Below are 24,199 nucleotides of genomic sequence, written 5' to 3'. Positions count from 1 at the left end.
GGGGTAATGTTGGAAAATCAATTGGCAAATTTGTATCACTACCAAATAATCAAATCAAACTTATGAGAAGCCAAAGGATCCAGGAAAACCACCCATGAGCACATTATGGATATTACATATAGTGAGATATTATATGATATAATTATTTTATTTATGATATATTCATATTACTCCATATATCCTGGAGGGATATATTTGGACTATTCACTAGACAAAAATCCCTATACCTAGTTCATAGAGAGATAATATTACTTTGATGAATGCAGGAGGACAATACAATATATAGTCATACGTCTCATAGCCTGACACGTTTCGCCTTAATTGGCTTCCTCAGGGGAATGTGAAACTCAGGCAGTTCCCCTTACATTGCTCTGAGGAAGCCAATTAATGTGAAACGCGTCAGGGCTATGAAACTATATATTATATTATCCTCCTGCATTTATCAAGGGAATATTAACTCTCTATGAACTATGTATAGAAATGTTTGTCCAGTGAAAAGTCCAAATATAGCCCTCCAGGATATTTGTTCACTAGGTACACCATACATTTGTCAATAAATCCTACTTACCCCTTTATTGTTTTGATCAGTATATATTTCTCCAGGGGTTGACATCTCTACTAACAGGGAAAAGGGACATCTCCTTCTTTTCTGTTAAAGATGTTTTACAGTTGTATTTTATTTAAACAAATTGCACAACAGATTTTCAAATAAAATAAATGTAAAAAAGAAAGAAAGAAAGAAAAAGAGGGAAGGGAAGGTGAGAATGGGAAACAAGGAAGGAAGGTATATTATTGTTTTCATTTTTTATGTGTTTGGTGCTAAAACGCTAGCTTTGACTACCCATAAGATTGATGTAAGAGGGAGATAATAATGAGAATACACAATGAGATAAAACATGATGATGACCGTTACACAAGTTCTATTTGACATGCATGCTACCATGAAACATTTAAAATTACCCATGAAGACAATTCCACATTCTCAGATGTTACCTTAGAATTAGTTTCGTATACCTGTGTTATTTACCTGTTGACCAGTTGGATGCCTCCGGCAACAAAGCAAATTGCTGGAACCTGGGTTATATTTGATTTTTTTATTTGCATTATATACAAATAACTATAGGAAATCAACAAATGATAAAAAAATTAGTAGTAATGCATAAAAAATTTTTTTCAATATATATATATACACAAGTTTTTTTTTCACATTTTAAAATATACAAACACACATCACAGGGCTCACACAGACTTTTTTTTCTAATTTTGCAATTAGGTTAAACATTTTTTAACAAGGTTTCAAGTCAATACTGCCATATCTTTGAATTGAATTGCCATATCTAAAATCATCATTTGATGGTGGAATTTGGCTTTATACCAGGTTACCATCTTTATGCCCCACTTTGCACCCTGAACAGAGCAAATTTCTGATAGTATTATAGACCGAAGCCTGATCCAGCTGGATACATGGATTCAATGATTTTAGGCAAAGTCACTTCTACTATACAGAAACATTGGGCTCCATTTATAAATCATTCCCTTGTCAATTAGCTCATAAAATCATTTATTTCCTATTGTGACAGCTGTGCACTTTTGAAGGTTGGCCACTAGGTTGTTTTAATAGGAACTGTAAGGGCAGGAGTAGAGACATGTGACCATCAGAGGAGAGTAGAGACTTGTGACCATCAGAGGAGTGGGCTGGGTGAATATTTTATAAATGGAACCTAGAAAGATACATCTATACAATTCTTCATTATAAATGGATCATCAGACAGAGGAGGAGCATGATGGTAATGATGGAGCAGACGTGAATTTGACTTGGTGCGCCAGATTTCAAGGCTTCTATGTTGGTGTGATTTGCATTGTAGGTTAAATTTCCCATATCGTTATCATAGGGATTATAAAAAGAAACGGAATTCTTCAAATCCAAGGTGAGGTCTGAATTTGAAATTTTGACAGACGGCACATACTTCTTGATCCAGGTCAGGTAATACTGGACTCTTGTGTAGACACCAGGTTGGTTGGGTTGGGCACAGCCAAATCCCCAGCTGATAAGCCCAATTTGAGACCAGATACCATTGACATTACAGACAAGAGGGCCACCTGAGTCACCCTGAAAAAAAGGGAAAGTTGTAGGGTTTTTAATATTAAAATATTACCAAAGGGTTTTGTCTTATACTAGCCCAACAGCAAAACATCAATACTCAAATATAAACCAGAAAACAACAGGAAAACTCTAGCACAAACTTAGGGAACAAAAAGCTGACATTTTAAAATGCTGTGTGAATTACTGTACTGAATAAATACATCCATGCTGTTAAATTTTAAATAAGTTAAAATCAAACAGGCTCAGTCTATTATTTTCAACTTTTTTTAAACTTTGGACTTTACATCATGTCCTTATGTAAAGTGTAAAAGAAAAAAAAATTATGCATGTTATATAGGAAGGACACAATCTAGAAGTTTGAGTATAAGACCAAACTTTTTTATTGTTGTTTTCAGGTCAAGAGAAGCTTGGTGTATACTCGAGTATATATTGTATGTAGACTATTTTAGACCCAGATTTTGTCCTTCCCTAAGCAATGCAAAAAAATATTTTTTTAGGTAGGCCATTCATTTTCCATGTTTCCTGAAATCTTGCATGTTTAATAACCTGACTTAGCTAATGAAGGGTATCACATTCACTCCAAGACTTTCCATCAATCTGGTTAACATGGTACTATACTCTATTACTGCTATGATGAATAAAAATTTCATTGAATGTAAAACTGACTTCACATGGGTAATAGGATACTAACATGAAAAATCAGAAACATAGTACGGTCACTTACCGCGCAGGAGTCTTTTTTACCATCCCTGTAGCCCGCACAGATCATGTCTGGGTAGATAAGATGAAAGCTGGGCTTGTAGTTGTACACGGACCGATACATGCGCTCACAGTTGTCATTGCTGATTAGCGCCACCTCTACTTCTTGTAGGGTCTTTGGGGATGGAAGGTGGACTACACAACACAATGAGAAGATAATAATTATCATTCTCTTCTTCAGGATCAAAAGACGTAATATACTGAGAACATTGGGAGCCATCTACTAGCTAGGAGACTATATAAGAAATGGTAATTATGGCTGCTAGGTTCAAATCCTGCCCAAGACATTATCTGCCTGGAGTTTGCATGGGTTTCCTTGCTACTTCCCACAAATATATTGAAATCTTTCTTCATCAATTTTCATTTTATTACATTCTGTGGCTTTTTTTTTTTACCATGTATGATCTGTAGACAAAACAACCCATATCTGAGCAGGGCCCTTTAAATTTTATGTATTGGGCCGAGTCGCTCAGTGCATGTCCAATGCAATACCATGCTGAATCCAATGGGTCATGTGTTTCATTTGCGTAATGTAATGTACACGTGTTCAAATATCATGGAAAATCCTGTAATAAGTTCCATTTTCTGCAACAAAAGAAGAAAAACATACTCCGATTATAAGCAAATAAATCATTTACAACATTATAACTTATTCATTTTACCATTTTCCTGAATGTTTCCCCAGCCAGTGGTCCAGCATTTGGTCCCCTCTGGAAGTTGAAGCTTTGCAGATGGGAGGTTGATAGGAGAGATAAAGGAGGTCAATTCTACGTCATTCAGCTTAACTAGAGCGATGTCGCCACCGGTATTGTCCCCAGTGTGGTCGGGGTGCACAATGACCTGCTGGACATCTCTGGTCACTACATCCTTATCTTGAGGGGCAGATAGCTGGTACAACCCAAGGTAGACGGTGTATATTGAGATATTCAGAGGCCTGTGAGAGAGGGATTAAGTGAAATACAGAAGGTCTAAAAGAATGAAAAACATTTTACAGCAATCTCACTAATATTGGTTAGTGCTGCGGAAAGAACTCGTCAGCTTCTACCCAGCATATTGCAACAACGACAGGTCTTTATTAGAGTATACAATTCTAGGGTTTAGTGGAGCCCTGTAAAGCATATTGGTATTAGTTACACCACTAACTGACTCCATTTGTACTACCTTGCTGTTATCCATGTCCCACACAGTACAATTCATTACAAGAGTAGGAACAATTAATAGGGACAGTGTTAAGAAACTAGAACTATTTATTACAAGAGGTGGAATAATCTATAGGCATCAGTGCTAAAAACAACTGCAACATCAAAAACTTCAAAGGCCAGTTAGGATTCTGCTGCTCCTGCATTTCTATCGACTTGAATCGGTTAGGGTAGATCAAAAGGATCAAGAGGATAGGAAAGTGAATCATTCATCCTCTAGTGGTCAGAATTATTATTACACTGTATATTGTAAAGTGTGTAGTCATTTGACCATCATGCAGATAGGAATATATTAGGCATTCCATTTCAAAACCATAGACATAAGTAATGTTGTGATTATTGCTTTAATATAATACTAATTATAATGATACAGTCTTACGCTCCATTGAGGAGACTATACACAAGGTTTAGGAGTCTTTATGAGTTTTTGCACATTGAGGAAGAAATTTAAATATGTTTGGTAGGGTTGAGGTCCGGGCTCAGTGCAATTGTGGATGTGCAGTGGTGGCAGAGATACAATCATTGTAAGAGTCACAATTCACTTATAAAATATTGCAATGCCACACATAATAAACTAATGTTTAACTGGTTTTGTTAATTTCTTTACCCCTATCAAATACCCCTGACCCCCTGCCTTCATGGTGAGTATATAATATTAGTTGTAGTCATTGACTGTCTGTTTTCTTACATTTCAAAGCAGTGAGCCGCTGTCAGGACCCAGGAATTGGAAATGAGGGCCCCACCGCAAACCAGATTATCATTCGCCTGCAGGCTGACCTGCCATGGCCATTCTCCCTTTTGCGAGTCTTGTCCTCCGACAATGCGGGTCATAAATGATGGTTTTCCATAGGCTGTATAATCAGGGTAAAGAATATAAATATTAATAATATAAATATAAAAATATTAAACAATATGATTATTTTTCCCAAAATGAAACCTATTGGCATACATTCACATGGCAATTACATCTCAAATGTTAATAAATGTATAATAATGCAACTTGGAGTCAAAACGTGCATGAATCATGTATTCCAGGGGGAATACAACCCGAGGGGGGCACTGATAGAGAAGAATCTGGGAGTTCCAGAGATCACAGATTTAAGAACAACATGCAAACTATAGACTTAGCAAAACATAAGCAACAGCTAACATTCACCTGGAGGGAAAAATGGTTTAACTTTCACCTAGGGAAACAAATGCACATTTCTTCTGTAAAAAACATAAAACACAACCCAACTGTTAAAAAGACTATGGATAAAGCTTAAAAAAAAACTTCCTGTAACAAATTGTCAATGATGAGCTAAACACCAATCTGGCAGCATCTGGAGGCAATAACCCGAGTCATACCAATTTTAATATCACCAGCTAACCAATTGGAGGCTAACAGTACATGCTGATGTAGAACTGATCATTAATGTAGAGTAATCCTAAATTATGAGATCCAAGCTCCAGAGCAGATTTCCATCCACTTACCTCCTTGGATGACCAGGGGAAGAAGGACCAGGAGTCTCTGCATGGTGCTCCAGTGAAAAGTTAATGTCTGTGCTCTGGTATCAAAGTCCTTTTATAGCACCGCAAAGCCGAATAACAGGTTCCTAGTCAAATAAATACAGATTATACCAATTCCCACACTTATTCCCACAGATAATGCCTGATTCTAATCTTTATGGACAACCTAGATAGGGGGTCCTAAACTTTTTCTTTCTTTTATCTGTTTACTCATTTACATATTACTATGGTCTCATGTAAAAGAATATTAAAAAGGAGGGGAATGAACATGAAGGGAAGGTGAAATCTTTTCAATGGCAAAGATGCCAAAATAAAATATTAAATATATATTAGTATATTAAAATACTTAAACCTTCTCCATTCTATTTGGTTTTATGGACTAGATTTTCATTATGGATATGTAAAAAATAAATATCTCCAAAGTGCTTCTAACAGGTGCCGGTTGTTGAATCCTGAATTCAGTCACCATTTCCTGTGCCAAACAGAAGAGCCAAGAAGGTCAGACGTATGGCTTAAAGGTCAGTCCAATACTGTGGGCATGAACTGGTGCTGGTGCCAATTTCCCTACTTAAAGCACAACACTAACTAGGAAAGTTGCTGATTTGTTGTTAGCTCTTCCCGTGGCTTGACCTGTGTTTGGTTCCATTTGTCTTCTGATCTCCTGCCATTGATCTTTGCTTGTGTCCTGATTTTAACTTCCATCTTCCTACTTTTGCTCTAACTGCTCTAACTTTTATTATTAGTTTCTTTCTTAATTATCATTCTCATGCATCCATAGCGTGCCCAGCAGCCTTTGTGTTACTTATTTTCCTCATGCACAAGGACAGATTTCGGGGGAGCCAATTAATCAAACAGCAGGTCCCTGAAAACCATTGCAAGACCAGAAAGATGTGCAAGCTATGTGTAGATAGTGTCAGTAATTCAAAATCTAGGGCCTCTGCTGCAACGGCAAGAGTGCTAGCCACCAGTGCCACCCTTACCTAACTGATCTTGACTTTGGCCCGGATTTGTACTTTGAAGTGGTACCTCTGTTGCCCAAACTTCTGCAAATTGGTATAGTTTTTTCCTTTCCTGACTACAATTTATCTTCCTGCTCCAAGGAGTTCTTGTATCTTTTCCTTTAACCAGCATTCGGTGTAGATCCATTCCAAACCTATCCAGCACCACAGCTGTATTCAGGCCCGCCACAGGCACCCCTGAAATTCTTCATTTTGCTATCCCTGTTAACAACTCCAGAGGTAAGGGAGGGCCTGTTCCTAACTCAGCCTCCACCAAGTTGACCGCTGGCCTTTGTTTTTGGATTCCTTTTAGGATCAAGTGTAAAAACTGAATAACTCAGACATTATTTGAGCTAAATTGTACATTTAGTGTGTATCTGGTGCTTTCTACACCTAAAATATTTCTATAAACTGCAAAAGAATTTCATTTATCTATCTGTTTGTCATGGTGTGCAATCCTTCTGGTGAGGTTTACTATTTAAAAAGTGGAGATATGAACCTTTTCTTGGAAAGCTTCATGCATATGTCATTACCTAAATCACTTCTAAAATCTAAATAAATCTAAATATAACACTGGAAAAAAATGAGAAACAGCCAATGGATTTGATAAATGTTGAATGCTAACGTCAATGTAAACTCTACATACTGCTTGAGTGCATCTGATCATTGTTGTATTGAAATCTCTATTCCTGCCTCCACATTAGGATACATGGCCTCACATTTCCATTTACATCAAATGCCTTTCCAGATACAAATCCCATGCAAATTATTTTGGTACAAATGTGTTTTTTTCCAGTTATAGATGAATGCATTTTGACACCAGAAACCAATGTTGTCTACACTGAGCGGGCCAGGGCGATAATGAATACTCCTTGGGACTCCTTGTGTGGAATATTGTCCTGCTTGTGAACGGTTACATTCCAAAAGTGGGATCCTTCAAAGTCGATGGGAGAAATATGGAACCAGAAGCCTCTGCATAAATTGTGAGCAGTATTTGGGGTTCGTCAGATTAATTTCAACATAGTAAAGGATGATTGCTCCCAGATCTCTTGAAATAGCGGCTTTTATTGCTGTGAAAAGCAAGTAAAGTACATGAAAATGTAATGAAAACCTAACATAGAAAGTGGTATTAAGTGTCATTGAACTGAGATAACCAGAAGCTCCGGGAGTCTTAATAAGGACCACATATCATGGTAACTATACAATGTTGACAACTTAAATATGATACGCTATATATTTGTTTCCTGTTTTGTATTTAATATTTGTAAACTTTTAACTTTATATATATATCTGAGTATGAGACTTGTTAATGTCCATAGGATCCCTGGTTTCAAAAAGAACCAAAATATGAATGTTGTGAGAAGAGATTGGACACAATGACGATCACCCCACAAAATACTAGAGCACCGGTCTTATATATTTGATTACTTCTGATACCTAAGACGTGTACAGCAATCATTAATCAATATGTGAAGGTCACAAAACACAAATTATATTTTTTATTAAAAACTGTAAAATTCTTTAAAAAAAAAAGTTTATGTAAGTGCCGGAACAATAAGTAAAATAAAAAATTACATTAAAATTATTAAAACAAAACAAGGTAACACCACAGATACATTGTAACATAATTTGGCAAGACCATTGAATTACAAACATAGATGAACAACCATAAAACTCCATGAGTGCAACACATATGAGTGCAACCTGCTAAGATTTTAATTTATTCATGGTAGGTATTTACCTTCGAAATCTTTTGATCTTGGTACGATTAGACCACTCACATCAATAAACAACATCAGATGATCCATATCTGCTTTTACAGGTTCCACCAGCTACACTCGTCAGTTATCAGATTATTACCCAATCTGGAAAACCCTTTCTCATCTCAGTAGGAATGCACTTAATATTTCCAATGAGAATGTGTGCACCATATCATTTGCGAATGTACCTGCAGGCTTTATGTGAAAGAAAATCTAATGTGAGCAAAAAAAAAACCAAAACTGAGCAGTTCCCGTGAAATGTACAAAGCCCTGTTCACGCAACTTAATATTGGACCCAGTTTCTATTTTGTGAACCCGCAGCATCTTTCCTTCCTGTGATTGATATACATAAAAAAAGGTTTGCCCCTTTCTTAAAGGATCTATACATTCCCTTCTCTTTCTGTGCTTTGACGTAAAATGTACACATTCCTTTTGTCTGGTTTATAAGATTCTCTACTAACTACACTTTCTCTCATCTATATGCTAATTTATTTGTTCTCTTTCTCTCTTCTCTCTTTAATATCCTATCTATGGCCATAGGGTAAAAAGGCTCTACAAGAGGGCTGAGAGGACAAAGAAAGCTATAATTTCAGTGATAGTGGGATTTTGTTACAGGGTAGATTCTTTGTTTGTTTTACTTATTTGGGGGTTGTATTGATTTTTATTGTATATTGTTTATATTTTTTTTCAAAGGATAAACTGCATTCTCTTGTGGCAAGGCTTTCCAAAAGTTTGCTTTGTTTCAGTAACAGCATTAGGGAGTTTTTATTGATATTCATGTTTTTAACTTATTTTATGTTAATATGGTTCTTTTGGAGGGCTCAGAGTGCAGCATTTCCTTGGCGGACCATCTGTCCTTGGAGCCATTTGCTCACGCCATGCCGTTGCATCGCTTGAAAGAAAATCAAACTGCAAGAATGTGCACGGAAACCATCTCCCATTAAATCAATAGGATTTATCATAGCTGCTCTGTTGCACTTAACAAAATTATCACCGGTGATAATCCGTCCGGTGCACTCGAGGTGCTCAGAACGGGAAAATTTGCAGTCTGAACAGTTCCTGTCAGAACGTCAATTCCAAGTTTGAGCCAAATCTTTGTGTTGCAATTTAGATTTTAAAAAAGGTTTGATTGACAAATTATGATTTCTGTCGGAAAATCATTAGCAAAGGTTTCCACTTTTAGGAATCTCTGAAAACAAGGGGCCAATCTAAATCCATTCTCTATTCCATTCACCTCTTTTCGTGAGAAAAAGGCAGAATTTTTCTACAATGGAAAAAAAAAATTCTGTTGTGTTCCACCCACTATAATTCATGGAAGAATGCGTGCCATTGCGGTGTTTGACATCGTATAACTTTTTTTGGTCCATGTCTGAAATCCAAAACTCAGATGAGAATTTGGACTGCTAAAACTCTGAATTCTTATCTGATGTTAGAATAGCTGAAAGCTCAGAATCTACTCCCAGAACTAATGGAACACCCTTTTTAAGCAAACTACTGGCCAATTTCTATCACATTTTTAAAGCTGGCATATTACTCCAAAAATGTATGTGGCTAAAAAAAATTACAGCGTACCTTTACTTCTGCAAAACCCCCCATCCCTCCACACCTGACCCTAATTCGGTCCTGTGTTGTCCTGCATTTTTCCTTTGTCCTTAGAAGAGAAAAATTCAGGGCGCCACCGTCTTCTTCTGTTGCTTCTGCCTGCATCACCCAACCTCAAAATGTGTAGGGCCAAGTTCAGGTATCCTCTTGTAAACGTAAAAAAAGAAGAGAGATCTCACTGCACATGCGCGGGATCGGCATTTTATCCACCCATTTATATAAACTTTGGTAATAGGTGAGCTTTAAGCTAGATTACTCACTCTTGCTTTTGCAGCACTAGTGTCCCAGGTATTAATCTCAGACAGGAATTAGATTAGGAAATTGGCTTCCCTCCAAAAATTGCCCTTTAAATGTGGTAATAAAAAATGAAAGGGACATCGGAAGGGATGTTCCCTTGGTGAATCAAACCTGCACAAACGTTCTTATTTCCACTTATAACACAACGAACTTTGTAATGTAGTTCACTAATGTAATGTAATTCAGTAAAGGTTCATTAAATCTAGATTAGATTGTCCATAAAAACATGGAAAAAAAAGATGATTTTATGGGTGTTTATTGCTTGAATATTTACACATGCCTTTCCAAGAGTTTTCACAACTATATGTGTCTCCCCCACAATGTTTCTGAACTTGTTTCTACAACTTTAGACCAGACAGAGAAAAAGCCAGCTTGTTTTCAATATTTGGATGTAGTGATAGACCATCAAATGTCCCTAATAAAATGTGTTTTTTTCCCTTGGAACAATTGCAAAGAATGTTATGTCAATAGATCTTGATGCCCACCATCCAAGTGTGGCAATCTGACCACCAGACAGACTGGGGCCCTCAACAGCCTTCTTTGGGCCATCAGTCTTTGTCTTTTCATATGGTTGGCATACCAATGCAAGTGTACAGTTTCGAGCTCAATGACGTTTCACAAAATGAGCTTTTATTGATGTATGCAGGCGGAAAAACAGTCTTTTGAAATTTTCCTCACATTAGGATGATGAGTTCTATTTGATATGAGTGCCTAAATCCTGTAGCTGGTATGAAATGAATGAGGGCTGGTCTGAGGGACAAGGTGGCATTTGCTCGCTGGGCTCGTAGTAATAATATATCTTGGGCTGATGGCTCTTACTGTTTAGACACTGATGGAAGAGTCAGTGACACATGCTGGATGTTATACATTTATCTGCTCCTCATTTAAACTTATGGTCACAACATCTGGCAGAGGGGAGACCCCCAGAAGCAACTTCTTTTGTGAATCTGAAAAGTCATGTGACCAAATGCTGAGATTCACAAAGGAAACTAATTCTGGAAGATGTGCAAAGGATCCTCAAAATAAACCATGTCCTAAATCAGTGGTGCTCAACCTTTTTCCATCTGGGGCCACTGTTTAAATTGAAATAAAGCTTGTGGGTCACAATGCAAACAAACATTATAAATGTATGTTTAAATCTAGAGTCGTTTTAATTTTAAAATGAAATTGAATTGAAATGTTTCTAGTTATTATAACAAGCATGCACCAAATAAAAGAGATGACAAATCAAGAATTTCTGCACTCACCATTTGAGTCTCATTTTATTAATGAAAGATACAAAACTAAATCTATCACACAGTGCTGGCCGGTTATATATTGCTCCCGACTCACCATTCTTGTACCAAGGAGCAGAAACTACATCATACAATGCGTCCTGGCAGTAATAGGGGCCACTAAACGTCTTTGTACCCCAAAAACTCTGCAATGAATACTTCCAGAGAAATGCAATTTATGTGACAAATAGCCAAGGGAGACATGTTCTTACTGCCACATCTTCAGGTCCCTACATCTCCCTGAGATATTAGGGTTCACAGGAGGTAAGTGGCCAGATATGTGACAAGATGACACGGTATGATAGGTATAGTTTTTGTTATCTTGTGATGGCGCTGCATCAATACTGTTTAGAGGGAATTAGCCACAAAAGTCCCCCACTTATCCTACATTTCCTTTTCTCTTCTGTTAAAGAGATATTAGGGTTCACAGAAGGTAAGTGGCCAGCTATGTGTGACAGGATAGCACGGTATGACATAGTTTTTCGTATCTTGTGATGGCAATATAGTGATGACATTTTAGGGGGAGTTAGCCACAAGATTCCATAACTTGCAGTTACATTTCCCTTTTACAGAGTAATTGGGGTTCTTGGAGTAGGGGAATAGCTATGTGTGGCAGAGTAGCATGATATGATGGGTATAACATTTTAATGGAGAGGAGGGGGCAAAAGGGGCTTGCTACTGGCTTCCACATTTCTAGTTGCCAACATCCCTATGTTCCAGAGAAATTGGGGTTCACAGAATGTAAGTGTCCAGCTATGTGTAACAGACAGCTCGCCAGCTGCTCAGTCCCTCGCACCGCAGCGTCTACAGGTTTGACTCCAGGCGGCAGTGAACCATACTGAGCCTCTCCCCCGAGCTGGGGTTCCATGGCATGAGGCAGGGGTAATTGCAGTTCCAGCTCACCGCCAATCTGGGCGCATACATAATTTTCATGAGAGTGGCCCTCAGGGGGTCCCCAAGATGCAAACTCAATTTGGGGATGCTGGTCTTGAAATAGCCCTACTTAATGTGAAAATTACTGTGATTGTTTTTAGAATTTGATGTTTGTGACCCCCCTATCTGGCAACTTGTTATGTTTAGGGTGCTGAAAATAATTTTAGTTACAGCTTTCAGGGTTCCCTTTGTACCATGAAAATTACACATTTTTATGACAATCAGTGTAGGGGATATGAAGGTTTATTTATTGGGGATAATGACAGCTTCATGGACACAGACACAGCTCTCATGCTGAGATTATCTCACAGTACAAGGAGGGTAGGGAGCAGATGATTGGTGATAGCTGTTCACGCCCACTGTCAGGGAGCTCACACTGAGCATGCTCAGGAAGCTCCCTCTGCTGGTAGCACAATCTCATAGAGAAACATAAGAGATGTGCACACCCTATCCCCCGCAAGACAAGGAGCAGAGAGGGAATATGGAGAAGGCTGGATCAGGCAGCTAAGGTCATAGGTTGGGCCCACTTATCCTACATGAATGTGCACCTTTCACCATGCCCACCATTTACTTAACCACCTGACCGATAAGCCCGACCTTGGTACGGGCTAAAAAAAGTTAATATTTTCGATAACCCTGAACTTTTCTTACTGTATGAAAATACAGTGAGAAATGTTCGGGTTTATCGATCACTTACGTCGTGTTCCAGCGTCGTCCTCCAGCGTCGGGTGTCCTCTCCAGGAGGAAGAAGCCGGCCGGTTTCTTCTCCCTCCGTTCTGTCCAGCCTCGATCGCAAAAAAAAAATACTCACCTTCTCCCTCCGCTCCTCCGGACACGTCTTCTCTCTTATATCTTCATCCGGCGAGTGCAGTGACGATCACCGGGGTTTCCCAGTGACGTCGCTGCATGCGTTGGCGCGGGAGGGAGGCGGGGCGGGAAATTCAAAATTTTGTATTGAGTTCCTCTGCATTGAACTCAATACAAAAAAGCTGTATTGAGTCCAATACAAAGAAATCCTTATATAATATATATATAATTGTATTATGTATATATTATATAAGCTACTGTACATTACATTATACAGTATTTTTTTTAAAACTTTTTTTTAGTTTTTTTTTAAAGATTTTTTTAAAGGTTTTTTTTATGTTTTATAAAAAAAAAATTTATTATTAAATTTATAAAATTTTGGACATATTTCGGTGAGTTATGCGGTAATTCGGTGAATTATAGCCTACAATCCAAAATACATTTCCATGCAAAAAATGTAACACTTTTTGCATGGAAGTTTGGAAAGAATTAGAATACCCGGCGTTAGCGTACGCTCGGCGATTCCTGATGATGTCCGTGCATGCGTCCGTTGATGGGGGTCATAGCGGGAAATTCAAATATTTTGTATTGGATTCAATACAAAGTTCTGTATCCAGTCCAATACAAAATAATACAAAATATATTTATGTGGTTTTGTCTATAGGTATGTGACGTTGGACGGTTGGACACTAGGGAGGTGTTTTAGAAAAATATATTACTATACAGTATACCGAATTATCACATTTTCAGTATTTTTCATTTATTTATGTATTCTTGTTTAAGTTGATTTTTGTGTATTTTAATTTTATTAAAAGTATTTTTTTTACATGATTGTGTGTTTCAAACATTTTTTATATTCATGATATCTACTAGACCCCTATTCGGACATATTTCTGTAAGTTACAGGTCTACAATTTAAAAAAGAAAAATCATTAAAACCTGTAACGCTTTTGGAACAGAAATCTAGACCTCAGTGTAACGCCCAGGTGGTTAAGCACCATGGCACATTGCATGGATCCCATTTTATAGCTTACAAATATTTGTCCCTAGCATAAAAGTGTCAGTTGTGTTTGCCCCCTCACCCCCAGGTCAAAAGTTCTCAACCATTGTCAGCTAAGAAACACTAATAATAGAATTTCTTTTTAGTAACAAAAATGTAATATTAGTGAACAATATATTGCCCAGAAGCTGGAAACATTTATTCAGTATTGGTTGTATCTTCTCCATCTGTATTTTATGTGCATGAGGACCAACATCCAAAAATCAAAGTATCTTTGTTCAGGACACTGTATGTAACCTTCAGATCACTTACATTAACATAAAAAAGCTGGGACTTTTGTTTGCACGGAACAATATATTTTATCACAAATATTCTAAAAATTGCTGTACAAATTTAAACTTAAAACACTCACAACGTCCATCTAATACAATATAAATATACATTCTCACATAAATAAGTCACGAGAACTAAACACGGGTCAACAGTGGGAAAAAGATAATGAAAATGTTAATTATGAAGCGAGAGTTGAAGGAAGCTGCACCTGATAGCAATGCCATCATCTCGTTTGCAGTGGCATTAAAAGTTGAGTTATTCATTTTTGCACCAGCCAGTTGCATTACCCAATTCTGTAAGGATGATATATTTAGAGGTGGAGTTACCCCTCCTTTGCTGTAGCAGATGTTCCGCACATACTTTGTGAGCCAAGGCTGGTAAAACTGGACACTGGTGTAGACTCCAGGAAGGTTGGGTCTGGCACATCCAAAACCCCAGCTGATAATAGCAAACTGCAACCAAGCTCCTTTCACCTTACACATCAGGGGGCCACCAGAGTCACCCTGAAAGAAAAATAAATTGATTAATGATTTCCTTTGATTTTCTTTTTGATAATGATTTTCCTTTTGATTAATTTAAAAATTACAGTACATAATATGTCAAAAGATTTCCACATACCTGGCAGGTGTCTTTTCCACCCTGTTTATGGCCGGCACAGATCATGTCCTTCTGAATCATATTATAATGTGAATCGTAGCCTAAACTGTCCCGATACATCTCTTCACACTTGGCATTTTCAAACAGTTCCACATCCACCTTCTGAAGGGTTTTAGGAACTGGGAGATTAACTATTGGTACAAGGGGTACATGGAATAATTGTAACAACAGTTCACTTTGCAAAACAACTTGAAATCCCATTTTCCAATATAGATTAATATTTATTAAACATATTCTTTACCTCCTTCTTTGATGTCTCCCCATCCTGTAGCCCAACAAGATGTTCCCTGTGGTAGTTGGACATCCTGAGCTAAAAGACAGACAGGACTGATCGAAGAAGTGAAAGAAACTGGCTCATTGAGCTCTATCAAGGCGATGTCCCCACTGGATCCTTGTTCATTAAACATAGGGTGGATTTTGACACATTTCAAACCTCTTTTGACTGTGCTGGGGCTGCTCAGGTCAGAAAGTTCTATCACACCAAGGTACACATTGTACGATGTCAGGTTTATGGGCCTGTGGAAGAAAAAAGATGGAATTATCAATCAACCATGGATTCTACCAATACATGGATTATGCAAAGAAAATTTAAAAAAAGTATTCTACACAGCAGCTAATCTACCACTTCATTGTACTAGAGAACCGGAACCATCTATGGAGTCAGCAGTGAAATTTTTTTCCTTATTTGGCTTTGTATCATCTAAACAAATTTGATCAGACACAAACATTGTATAGGAGAAGCTGCAACAAGCATTCAATACTAAACCTTTGCTTTGCCAATGCAGGAAAAGAATTGCATCAATACGGACTCTCCCAGCAGCACATTGTCACCTTTCCTTTGATTCTGCTCTGGTAGGACCGGGGGTTCTGTTTGAGATCTCTCCTCTCATGTGATGGCACTGAGCCATTCACCAATATCCCTCTCTAAGGAACATCTAAACTATTAATGGATGATAATGTGATAATGGTGGTAGGTATGGATGGCAAGGTAAACAAATGGATCCTGAAAGAATAATTGCAAAGCCCCAGCACTGTCACATGAGAAGAAGGGGAGTCTCATGGTTCCTTATACCCAGACGTGCCGGGGAGTTTCTTCACTCTAAAAAGCTAAATCGATTGTTGGGTCACTTATGGACACATTACACGGACAGCATTTTCTTTCTAACTTACTAAAAGTATCCAATAATGTTTTTATTGCTTATATTTGTTGAAAACTGCATGCCAAATCTGGCGTTCTGAAGACTTTAGAAGATCACAAAATCAGATGTTCCAATAAAAACTTTACCAAGCCCAGACTATGCAAATTTACAATATAGGTAACTAAGTTTGACCAGTTTGGGGGCAGCATGCTGTAAGAATAAACTAGTACAAGGTCAGTGGTAGCAATGGAACACAGAAGTACTTACATGTCAAAGCAATGGGCCGCCAGCAGCACCCAGGACTCACTAAGTAAGGTTCCCCCACACAGGTGATCCCCGTCCTTATGAAGGCTTGCTTGCCAAGGCCAATCTGCCATGTTGGCATTCTCTCCTCCGACAATGCGCTCCTGCATCATGAGTCCCCCATGGGCTGCAAAAGGAGAAAAAAAACATTTTCAGTAACCCATTTATGTACCATGTTCAGAGATGGAATTGGAGGCATCTGTGTGCAAAGATATTACACAAGAATATATACAGGTGCCTGACATGTAGGTCATTGGTCAGGTACTTACCTCCCTGCCAGAGCAGAATAACAGTAAGGATCATGTTCTGCATTTTTTCTGGCTGTAGATGATTTCTTCCTGAAATCTCTGATTTGACGATGATAAGATTTGAACATAGGCACAGTTTATATAGCAGCTGAAGGTGTCAAACTGGTTTTGTATACTCGTTAGCATCTCAGTTCAATGTTTTCCTCTCCGCAGGGACCTCAGGTCATTGAAACTGATAAACGGGGGTTTACACCTGGAAGTAATAGGATGTATAGCTAAGAAATGGTTCCTAAAATTTTACCTTTACTTGTTGTGAGATTATTTTATAGTGAACATAATTTGGAACTTTGATAGCTGTGTGTTACAAAGTATTTGATTTTACCTTTGTGTTTCTAACATTTGATTAATTATTAGAATAGGAAAGCGGGCTAATTTATATAAAAATATTGTTGACAATGTATTACCTTAATAAAAGCTTAACTTAATATAAACTATATGTATCAGTAGGTTCTGTAAAATGAAGCACAAAAAGTCGCCTGAGAATCTTCTAAATTTTACAGGTTGGCTAAACAAAGATTCAATTTAGATTTATCTTTATTACTGAAGGATCTTTTTAAGAAAAAATATTTTACTCAAGATTCACCAAATCATAGGTAAACGTGAATTCACATATTTCCGAATTCAATCTAATGTAAAAAATGCTATAAATTATATATTTTTTTATAGATAGACCTCCTTAGATTTTCCTTTTATAATCATCCTATTTATAATTAAAAAATGAACAACTTTTCAGTTTAACATTATATTACTTTGCAGAAAAGGCAAACTTTGTTTATTAATTAAAATACAAAAACTTTAAGATTTAAGAAAAATTCAATTATTGGCAAGTGCTTAGACAACACATTTAAAGTGTATTTTTTAAATACACAGAGTTTTTAATTCTTTAGCAGAAAAATCAGACTTCATTTAAAAATAATAAGACTATTGCCTAAAAACAATTAGGATTTGACATTAAAACCTATGATGACATGCACCCCATAAAAATAAAACCTATGGCAAACTATTTCACAGTAAAAAATAATTCAGGAATTTGTGGATTTGGTTTTCATTTTTATAAATGTGACCACTGATATGATCTCAAGGTATGCATTGAAGGAGAGAGAGAGAGCAAATGTTATCCGCAGTGTAGTTTTCAATTGAGAAAAGTCAAAAAACAAATTCCTTTATTTCACAATTAGTGTTTTGTTTGGGTTCAGCCCACCTTTGTCAAAGATCCTCTGAAATGTGGGCAAAACAGGACTCTAAATACTTACATGAGAGTGCATTTGTAAATTACATTGTTTGCCATTATACCCACTGAACACATATGCAAGGTCTAGATCAGTGTTTCTCAAGCAGGGTTCCTCCAGAGGTTGTTGGATGTTCCTTCAGAGGTTTGCACCTCTCAGGTCAGTTAAGGTGGCCCCAATGATCTTTTTGGCTATCTGTAAGGATGACATTCTTCCCAACAGCCGGCAATGTAAAAATATTTCTTCCCACTGAAACTAATGTACTGTGAGCTGTGGTTATAGTAATTATACCCGGGGTTCCCCGAAGACCTGAAAGTTATTTCAAGGATGCGCCCTTAAAAAGTTTAAGAAACACTGATCTACTTCATATTACCATGAATTTTTATTTAAAAAAAGCCAACATATTTTTCAGCGACAATGTACAGTCTCTCCAGCCCCCTTTAGCCGGATGTAACACCCCGCACTTTTCAGTAACCACCCAGCTGTTTTTGGGTGCCTACTAGAGAGTTGGGTCACTTTTTAAAAAAAAAAAAAACTGTGAGAACACTGTAAAAATATAGATTTTTTTTTCTTTGACTAGTTTATACTATTTCAATCAAAAGTGATGAATATATTATTCGTTATGGCTTTATTTTACTATTTCCACCCATGCAAACTTTGAAAACATTGCAGTTTACTAATCGTGGTGGCTGTATCTGTTTTACTCTTTTTTTCCACATTGCTCCTCAAATTACCAGCCTCTAATACTAAATCAACCTCAATGTAAAACTAATATTGGGGTGACTTAATAAAGGAATTTGGAATATTGACTTTGGAAAGTGAATGTGTATTTAGCAACATATTCCTCAAATACATATAAGGATATATAAAGACCCCGTGAGTCCCCATATTCTCCAATAACGTTTTTCAAAATATTAATCCTAATTTTTTGGTGCTAAAAGATCCCATGACTACTGCAAATTTATTGTGACAGCAAACAATGTAACAATTGTATTTACTCTTTTTTTTTAATTCAGACATTTTTTATTACGTCATGTCTTTTCTTTATCCAAATTAACCTTTTTCTGTAACCATAAATTACAATAAAATTATAGTGGAATTAATTTCAAGAAAAATAAAATGTAAAAATGAATGTGGGGTAAATAGGTGCAAAGGTTTCAGTGGCTGGTTGGTTGTTGTAATTATGAACAGTTACATTTTTTGTGTGGGTAATTTAATTTCATATGAAACCAAAACCTTCTGGCCAGTGATCTGCAGACACAACAACAAACATTATCATTATCATATGAAAAGAGTCTGCAATGCCCCATCCACAGCAATAATGAGATAAGGAGCCATGGAACACAGGGGTTACATAAACATATAAAACAATATAACCATCATACCCAGAATACTGAACCTCTACTAACAAGTATCAGTTAAGGGACATTCATTGCATTTTGGTATTTCCCATATCTTTGAGTTTTATGGTGGCTTCCATTCTCCTTTCATATATAACAGAGTCTGGGAAATCTTAGAATATATCAATGAAGAGTCTGCAGACCTGGACCCAGGATAGCTTCATGGAGTTGCCAATGGACAACAACCAAAGGAATTTAAAGAGAAACTAAACTGAAAATTGCCAAAAAAATACACTTACCTTCTCTAGGCTCAGCCATCTTCTGCTCTTCTTCCTGGTTCTACATCGTCATACATCACCCAACCCAGGTACGAGATTAGGTAACGTAGGATGAAAAAAAAATTGCAGATCTCACTGCGCACGCATGAGCTAGGCATATTTTTCTGTTTGAGTGAAAAGGCTCACCCAAGAGCCTCCCAGGATGTCCGACGTAGGTATCTTGGGAGGCTTTGCGCTCCCATTTATTCTTGATTGCCTAGGTGGTCGAGAATTAATGTGTGGTGCTGCACCCTTTCACCCTTTTTTAAATAAAAAAGGGTGTTGCACTCAAGGAAAAAAATGATTTTTTTTTAGGTACGCTTTTAGAGTTTAGGTACGCTTCAATTAAACCCTCCATGCTGAGACACTAAAAATTCGATCACCTAAAGGGAAAACCAAATAAACCTCAACTGGGATTTCAAGCATACTCTACTTTATTAAAAGCGGAAATACAATATTTTAGGTGTACTTATAAGTTCTAATGTAAGATATATTCAGACAAGGCATCTACAAAATATAGGGCTGGCCAAGCTTCTTGAAGAAAGGAGAAATTCCCATGGAGCCAACCCAATACATACATAGAAACTTACATATAGCAGGTTGGGGTTGCCCCTGCTCTAATGGGAATACATTGGACTAATTAGACCTGCAGCAGTGATATAAAGTTGTGTGATGATGGGAATATTGTTATCAGGTGTGACAAAGATAAGAGCAAGCACACAAAACTGCTGACCAGAATTGGTGATTTTAATCATTATGTTTCCTTTTGTTCAGACTTACTCTGAATAAAATCACTCCAGGAACTCAGAAGCAAATCCAGATCTGTCACCGTTCATCTGATTTTCTTTTTATAATAAAATTAGACATTTCTACAGCTTAAGGCTTCATGGGAACTAATGTTCGTTGAAGTTCTATAGTTGGAACCTTTGAGAAATTACCAAAATGTAAGACGCCACCTAAACACAGCACCCCATCAATGGAAGGTATTATAAATATCAGCACAAGATAAAAAATTAGGACAGGAAGATGAACTATTGCAAATTCTTTAAAATAAAGGAAACTTCAGTGTATTGAATGATGCCACAGTACCACATTCATAGAAGTTCATGAGCCAAAACTTTGAATTTGTTTAAACAACTCCTGTTTTTTTTAGTATATATCAGTGTTACACTTTGATTTACAAAGACAATGTTGTAATGGATTGATATCAGTTAACTTTTGGGAAACTTTATATTTTATATAAAACAAAGCCCTCTGGCCAGTGATCTGCAGTCACAGCAACAGGCATTGTCATTATCATCTGAAAAGTGTCTGTAATGCCCCATTCACAGCAATATTGAGAGAAGAAGCCATGTAACACAATTTAGGGGTTGGGGCACATTGGTGTTATAACAATTCATTAAGGGAAACAAATAAGAACAATATGCCCATCATACCTGGAATACTGAACCTCTCCTAACAAGTATCCGTTAAGGGACATTCATTGGTTTTCCGTGTTTCTCATACCAATGAGTTATGTAATGGGTTCCATTAGACTTTCATATATAACAAAGTTTGGGAAATCTTAGAATATGACAATGAGTTGTCTGCAGACCTCATGGCAGATGGAACCAGGATGGTTTCATGGAGCTGCCAATGGACAACGAACAGAAACGTATAGAACAGTCAATGTTTTTACCATGCCAGTCCATCCAGATAGGGCAGTTATAGACAATACACCCAAGCTTGGAGGGTGCCATGTAAGGAAGCCTGGTTTTAGGTTAAGAAGACATGGCCATGGTCCCATACTTTGGTTTCCAAGTAATGTTAGATATTTCTACAGCTTCAAGTTTTAGATTCTCTAATTTTCTTTAAAGGTCAGTAGTTGGAATGTCTGATCAGAGTCTAGTGAAACCCAGATTTCTCTTTTCTTCTGTTTTTTCAATCTTTGACTATGTCTTTGTAACCTGAATCGAGGCTTCCTCACATGGTACCAAGCTTGGGTGTATTGTCTAGGACCGACCCTATCTGGATGAACTGGCCTGGTAAAAACTGTCTAAATGTATTTTGTTGGTCGTCCATTGGCAACTCCATGAAACTATCCTGGGTCTGTATGCCATCAAGTCTGCGGAATCCTCAATGTTTTATGAATGTCCCTTAACTGATACTTGTTAGGAGAGGTTCAGTATTCCAGGTTTGATGGTTATATTGTTCTTATCTGTTTACCTTAATGAATTGTAACAACACCAATGTGCCCTAACCCCCAACTGTATTTACATGGCTTCTTCTCTCAATATTGCCGTGGATGGGGCATTACAGACACTTTTCAGATTATAATGACAATGCTTGTTGCTGTGTCTGCAGATCTCTGATATGAATCAATTGCAATAGTGTCTTTTTTTAAAGATGCTTAGTACTAGCCTAGTAAAACAATAAGGAGCTTGTCTGGAAAATAAATACCCGAAAGTTCTAGACTGACTTAGTTCCCGCTGTTCAGAGAACGTTTCATTGATGTATGTGGAGTAGGAGATAAAACCTTATAAGATCTCAATGTTAAACCTGTGGTTGCCAATGTGCACAATGCCAGTCACCTTAGTACCTTCCATAAATGTCAAGGTACCCCGGGGCAGGAAAAAAATCAAATAAATGTATAAACCCAACAGCTCCTCTTAGTGACCTGCACCTCACATTTTGACAACCTTCTTCCCTACCCAGTGACATCCCCGCTCCCAGATGACAGAATAATCCATGAACACAGTCACAGAGCAAATTAGGGGGGAGACAATAAAACTACTTTTTGGGAGGTTGAAGGAAGGCAGAGTACTCAGAGAAAAAACGGTCAAACATGGGGAGAACATGCAAACCCCATGGAGAAAGTGTCCTGGCTAAGGTTCGAATCTGGGGCCCCAGTGCTGCAAGGGTAATGGTGTTTGTCATCGAGCTAACCATCTTGCCTCATTGGGAGACCCCCAATTATAGTCCTCACTTGACAAGTTTCCATTAATTCATGGCAAACCCCCAGTGGCTGACCCCAGTTGATAGATCTCCCACTGACAGATCCCTAATGTCAGACTCCTTACTGGTTGATCTTAATCACAGAATTCAGTGACGGTCTTCAGTAAACAATCCCTCAGTGACAGATCCCACTGACAGAACCTCTGTAAATTATGCAAAAAAAGATTTAAGGGCTAGAAAAGGCTGGTATTGCTTTTTACATGTTGCAACCAAAAAAAAAACATAGATTAAAGAACATTTGGTAGTCAATAGAATGCTATTTGACATAAGTACAATTCCTCCTCTATGACTTAACCACAATAATGGCTACCACCTATACTGACTATAGTGACAAATAGAGGAAATAAAGTTCTTTTCACACTATACTACTACTACTACTACTACTACACTATACTACTACTATACGGAGTTGGGTTATTTTTATATGTTATGCTGGACCAGTCATTCTTAACCAGGGTTCCATGGAACCTTGGGATTTCTCCGGATGTTGCTAGGGGTTCCTCATGCTGTGGTTGATTAACCTTCCATTGAATGATGCAAAGTTCTGGGACAACAACAACTGGTACAGCCAGCTGCAAAAAAACATGTTTTTAATTGTTCTAAAAGATGAATTTTTTCCCATGGCCCCAATAAATTGGTTTTAGCAGGGTTTCTTGGGACATGGACATTACATTAGGAGTCCCTCAGGAGTAAAAGGTTTTGGAAAAGTTGTGTAGGTTGCAGTTTACCCTTTGGGCTGATGTACATGTTAAATTACATAATCTGTCAGCTAATAATCTTTATATGACAGAGCAAAGCTACCAATTACAGCATTCAATGACTGACCTCCCCGCATAACATGAGATTTCCCTTTTTTGAAGAAAGTTAAATACTGCCTGGGTGTTATTATTGTCCTAATGCTAAGTGATTTCACAGATTTTCATATTATCTGCAGCCTAAGGGAATTGTTCGCAGGTTGAGGAGGAGTTTGTCCAGCCTCAAAGGTGGGAAAAGACCTGTGTTTGGCTGATACTCCATTTTTTTCAGAATAAAATATCTCTTATCAAACGTTTTCCGAAAAAACTATTTCATGTATATTGCCGTGTATTCCATGGAATCTCGGGGATCCTCCAGAGGTTGTTAGGGATTTCTTATGCTTTTGGCTGACTAGCCTTTCATTTAATGAATCAAAGTTCTGGGACCAACAACACCCGGTACAGCCAGCTGCATGACTCCAATAGAGATTTTAATTGTTTGCAAAGATGAAATTCTAGCAATCGCTGTAAGGGGACATTCTTTCCACTGCACACCAATGTAAGAGGCTTTTTTCCCACTACCCTCCAATAAATTATTTTTAG

At 37.5% G+C, this 24,199-nt stretch overlaps 2 protein-coding genes across 2 annotated transcripts in view; both read right to left on the bottom strand.

The window, feature by feature from the left end:
- Nucleotides 1-1,750: 1,750 nt before the first annotated feature.
- Nucleotides 1,751-5,578, bottom strand: LOC140334684 (tryptase-like). Its single transcript, XM_072416925.1, has 5 exons — nucleotides 5,536-5,578; nucleotides 4,751-4,913; nucleotides 3,526-3,797; nucleotides 2,829-2,998; nucleotides 1,751-2,110 (listed from the first exon to the last, which is right to left on the bottom strand). The coding sequence occupies exons 1-5, from the start codon at nucleotides 5,576-5,578 to the stop codon at nucleotides 1,751-1,753; spliced, it is 1,008 nt and encodes a 335-aa protein (XP_072273026.1).
- A 6,728-nt stretch (nucleotides 5,579-12,306) lies between these two features.
- The window catches only part of LOC140334683 (serine protease 33-like), a 28,309-nt gene continuing 16,416 nt past the window's right edge, over nucleotides 12,307-24,199 (bottom strand). The window contains exons 3-7 of the mRNA XM_072416924.1: nucleotides 16,639-16,801; nucleotides 15,474-15,748; nucleotides 15,194-15,363; nucleotides 14,902-15,078; nucleotides 12,307-12,501 (exon numbers count right to left, since the gene is read on the bottom strand). Coding sequence (XP_072273025.1) covers nucleotides 12,307-12,501; nucleotides 14,902-15,078; nucleotides 15,194-15,363; nucleotides 15,474-15,748; nucleotides 16,639-16,801 — 980 coding nt within the window. The remainder of the gene's footprint in view (nucleotides 12,502-14,901; nucleotides 15,079-15,193; nucleotides 15,364-15,473; nucleotides 15,749-16,638; nucleotides 16,802-24,199) is intronic.

Source organism: Pyxicephalus adspersus, chromosome 7 (genome assembly GCF_032062135.1).
Source record: "Pyxicephalus adspersus chromosome 7, UCB_Pads_2.0, whole genome shotgun sequence".
Classification (NCBI taxonomy): Eukaryota; Metazoa; Chordata; class Amphibia; order Anura; family Pyxicephalidae; genus Pyxicephalus; species Pyxicephalus adspersus.
Note: the sequence above shows the minus strand (reverse complement) of the source record. Positions and strands in the feature narration are given on the sequence as shown.

What these genes read in the sequence shown, in the direction of transcription:
- LOC140334684 (XM_072416925.1), bottom strand. Translation starts at nt 5,578, where the DNA reads ATGCAGAGACTCCTGGTCCTTCTTCCCCTGGTCATCCAAGGAG. An exon ending in TCCCCTGGTCATCCAAGGAG is followed by an intron (nt 4,914 to 5,535) that starts GTAAGTGGATGG and finishes CTGATTATACAG; the next exon opens with CCTATGGAAAACCATCATTT. An exon ending in GCGGCTCACTGCTTTGAAAT is followed by an intron (nt 3,798 to 4,750) that starts GTAAGAAAACAG and finishes CCTCTCTCACAG; the next exon opens with GCCTCTGAATATCTCAATAT.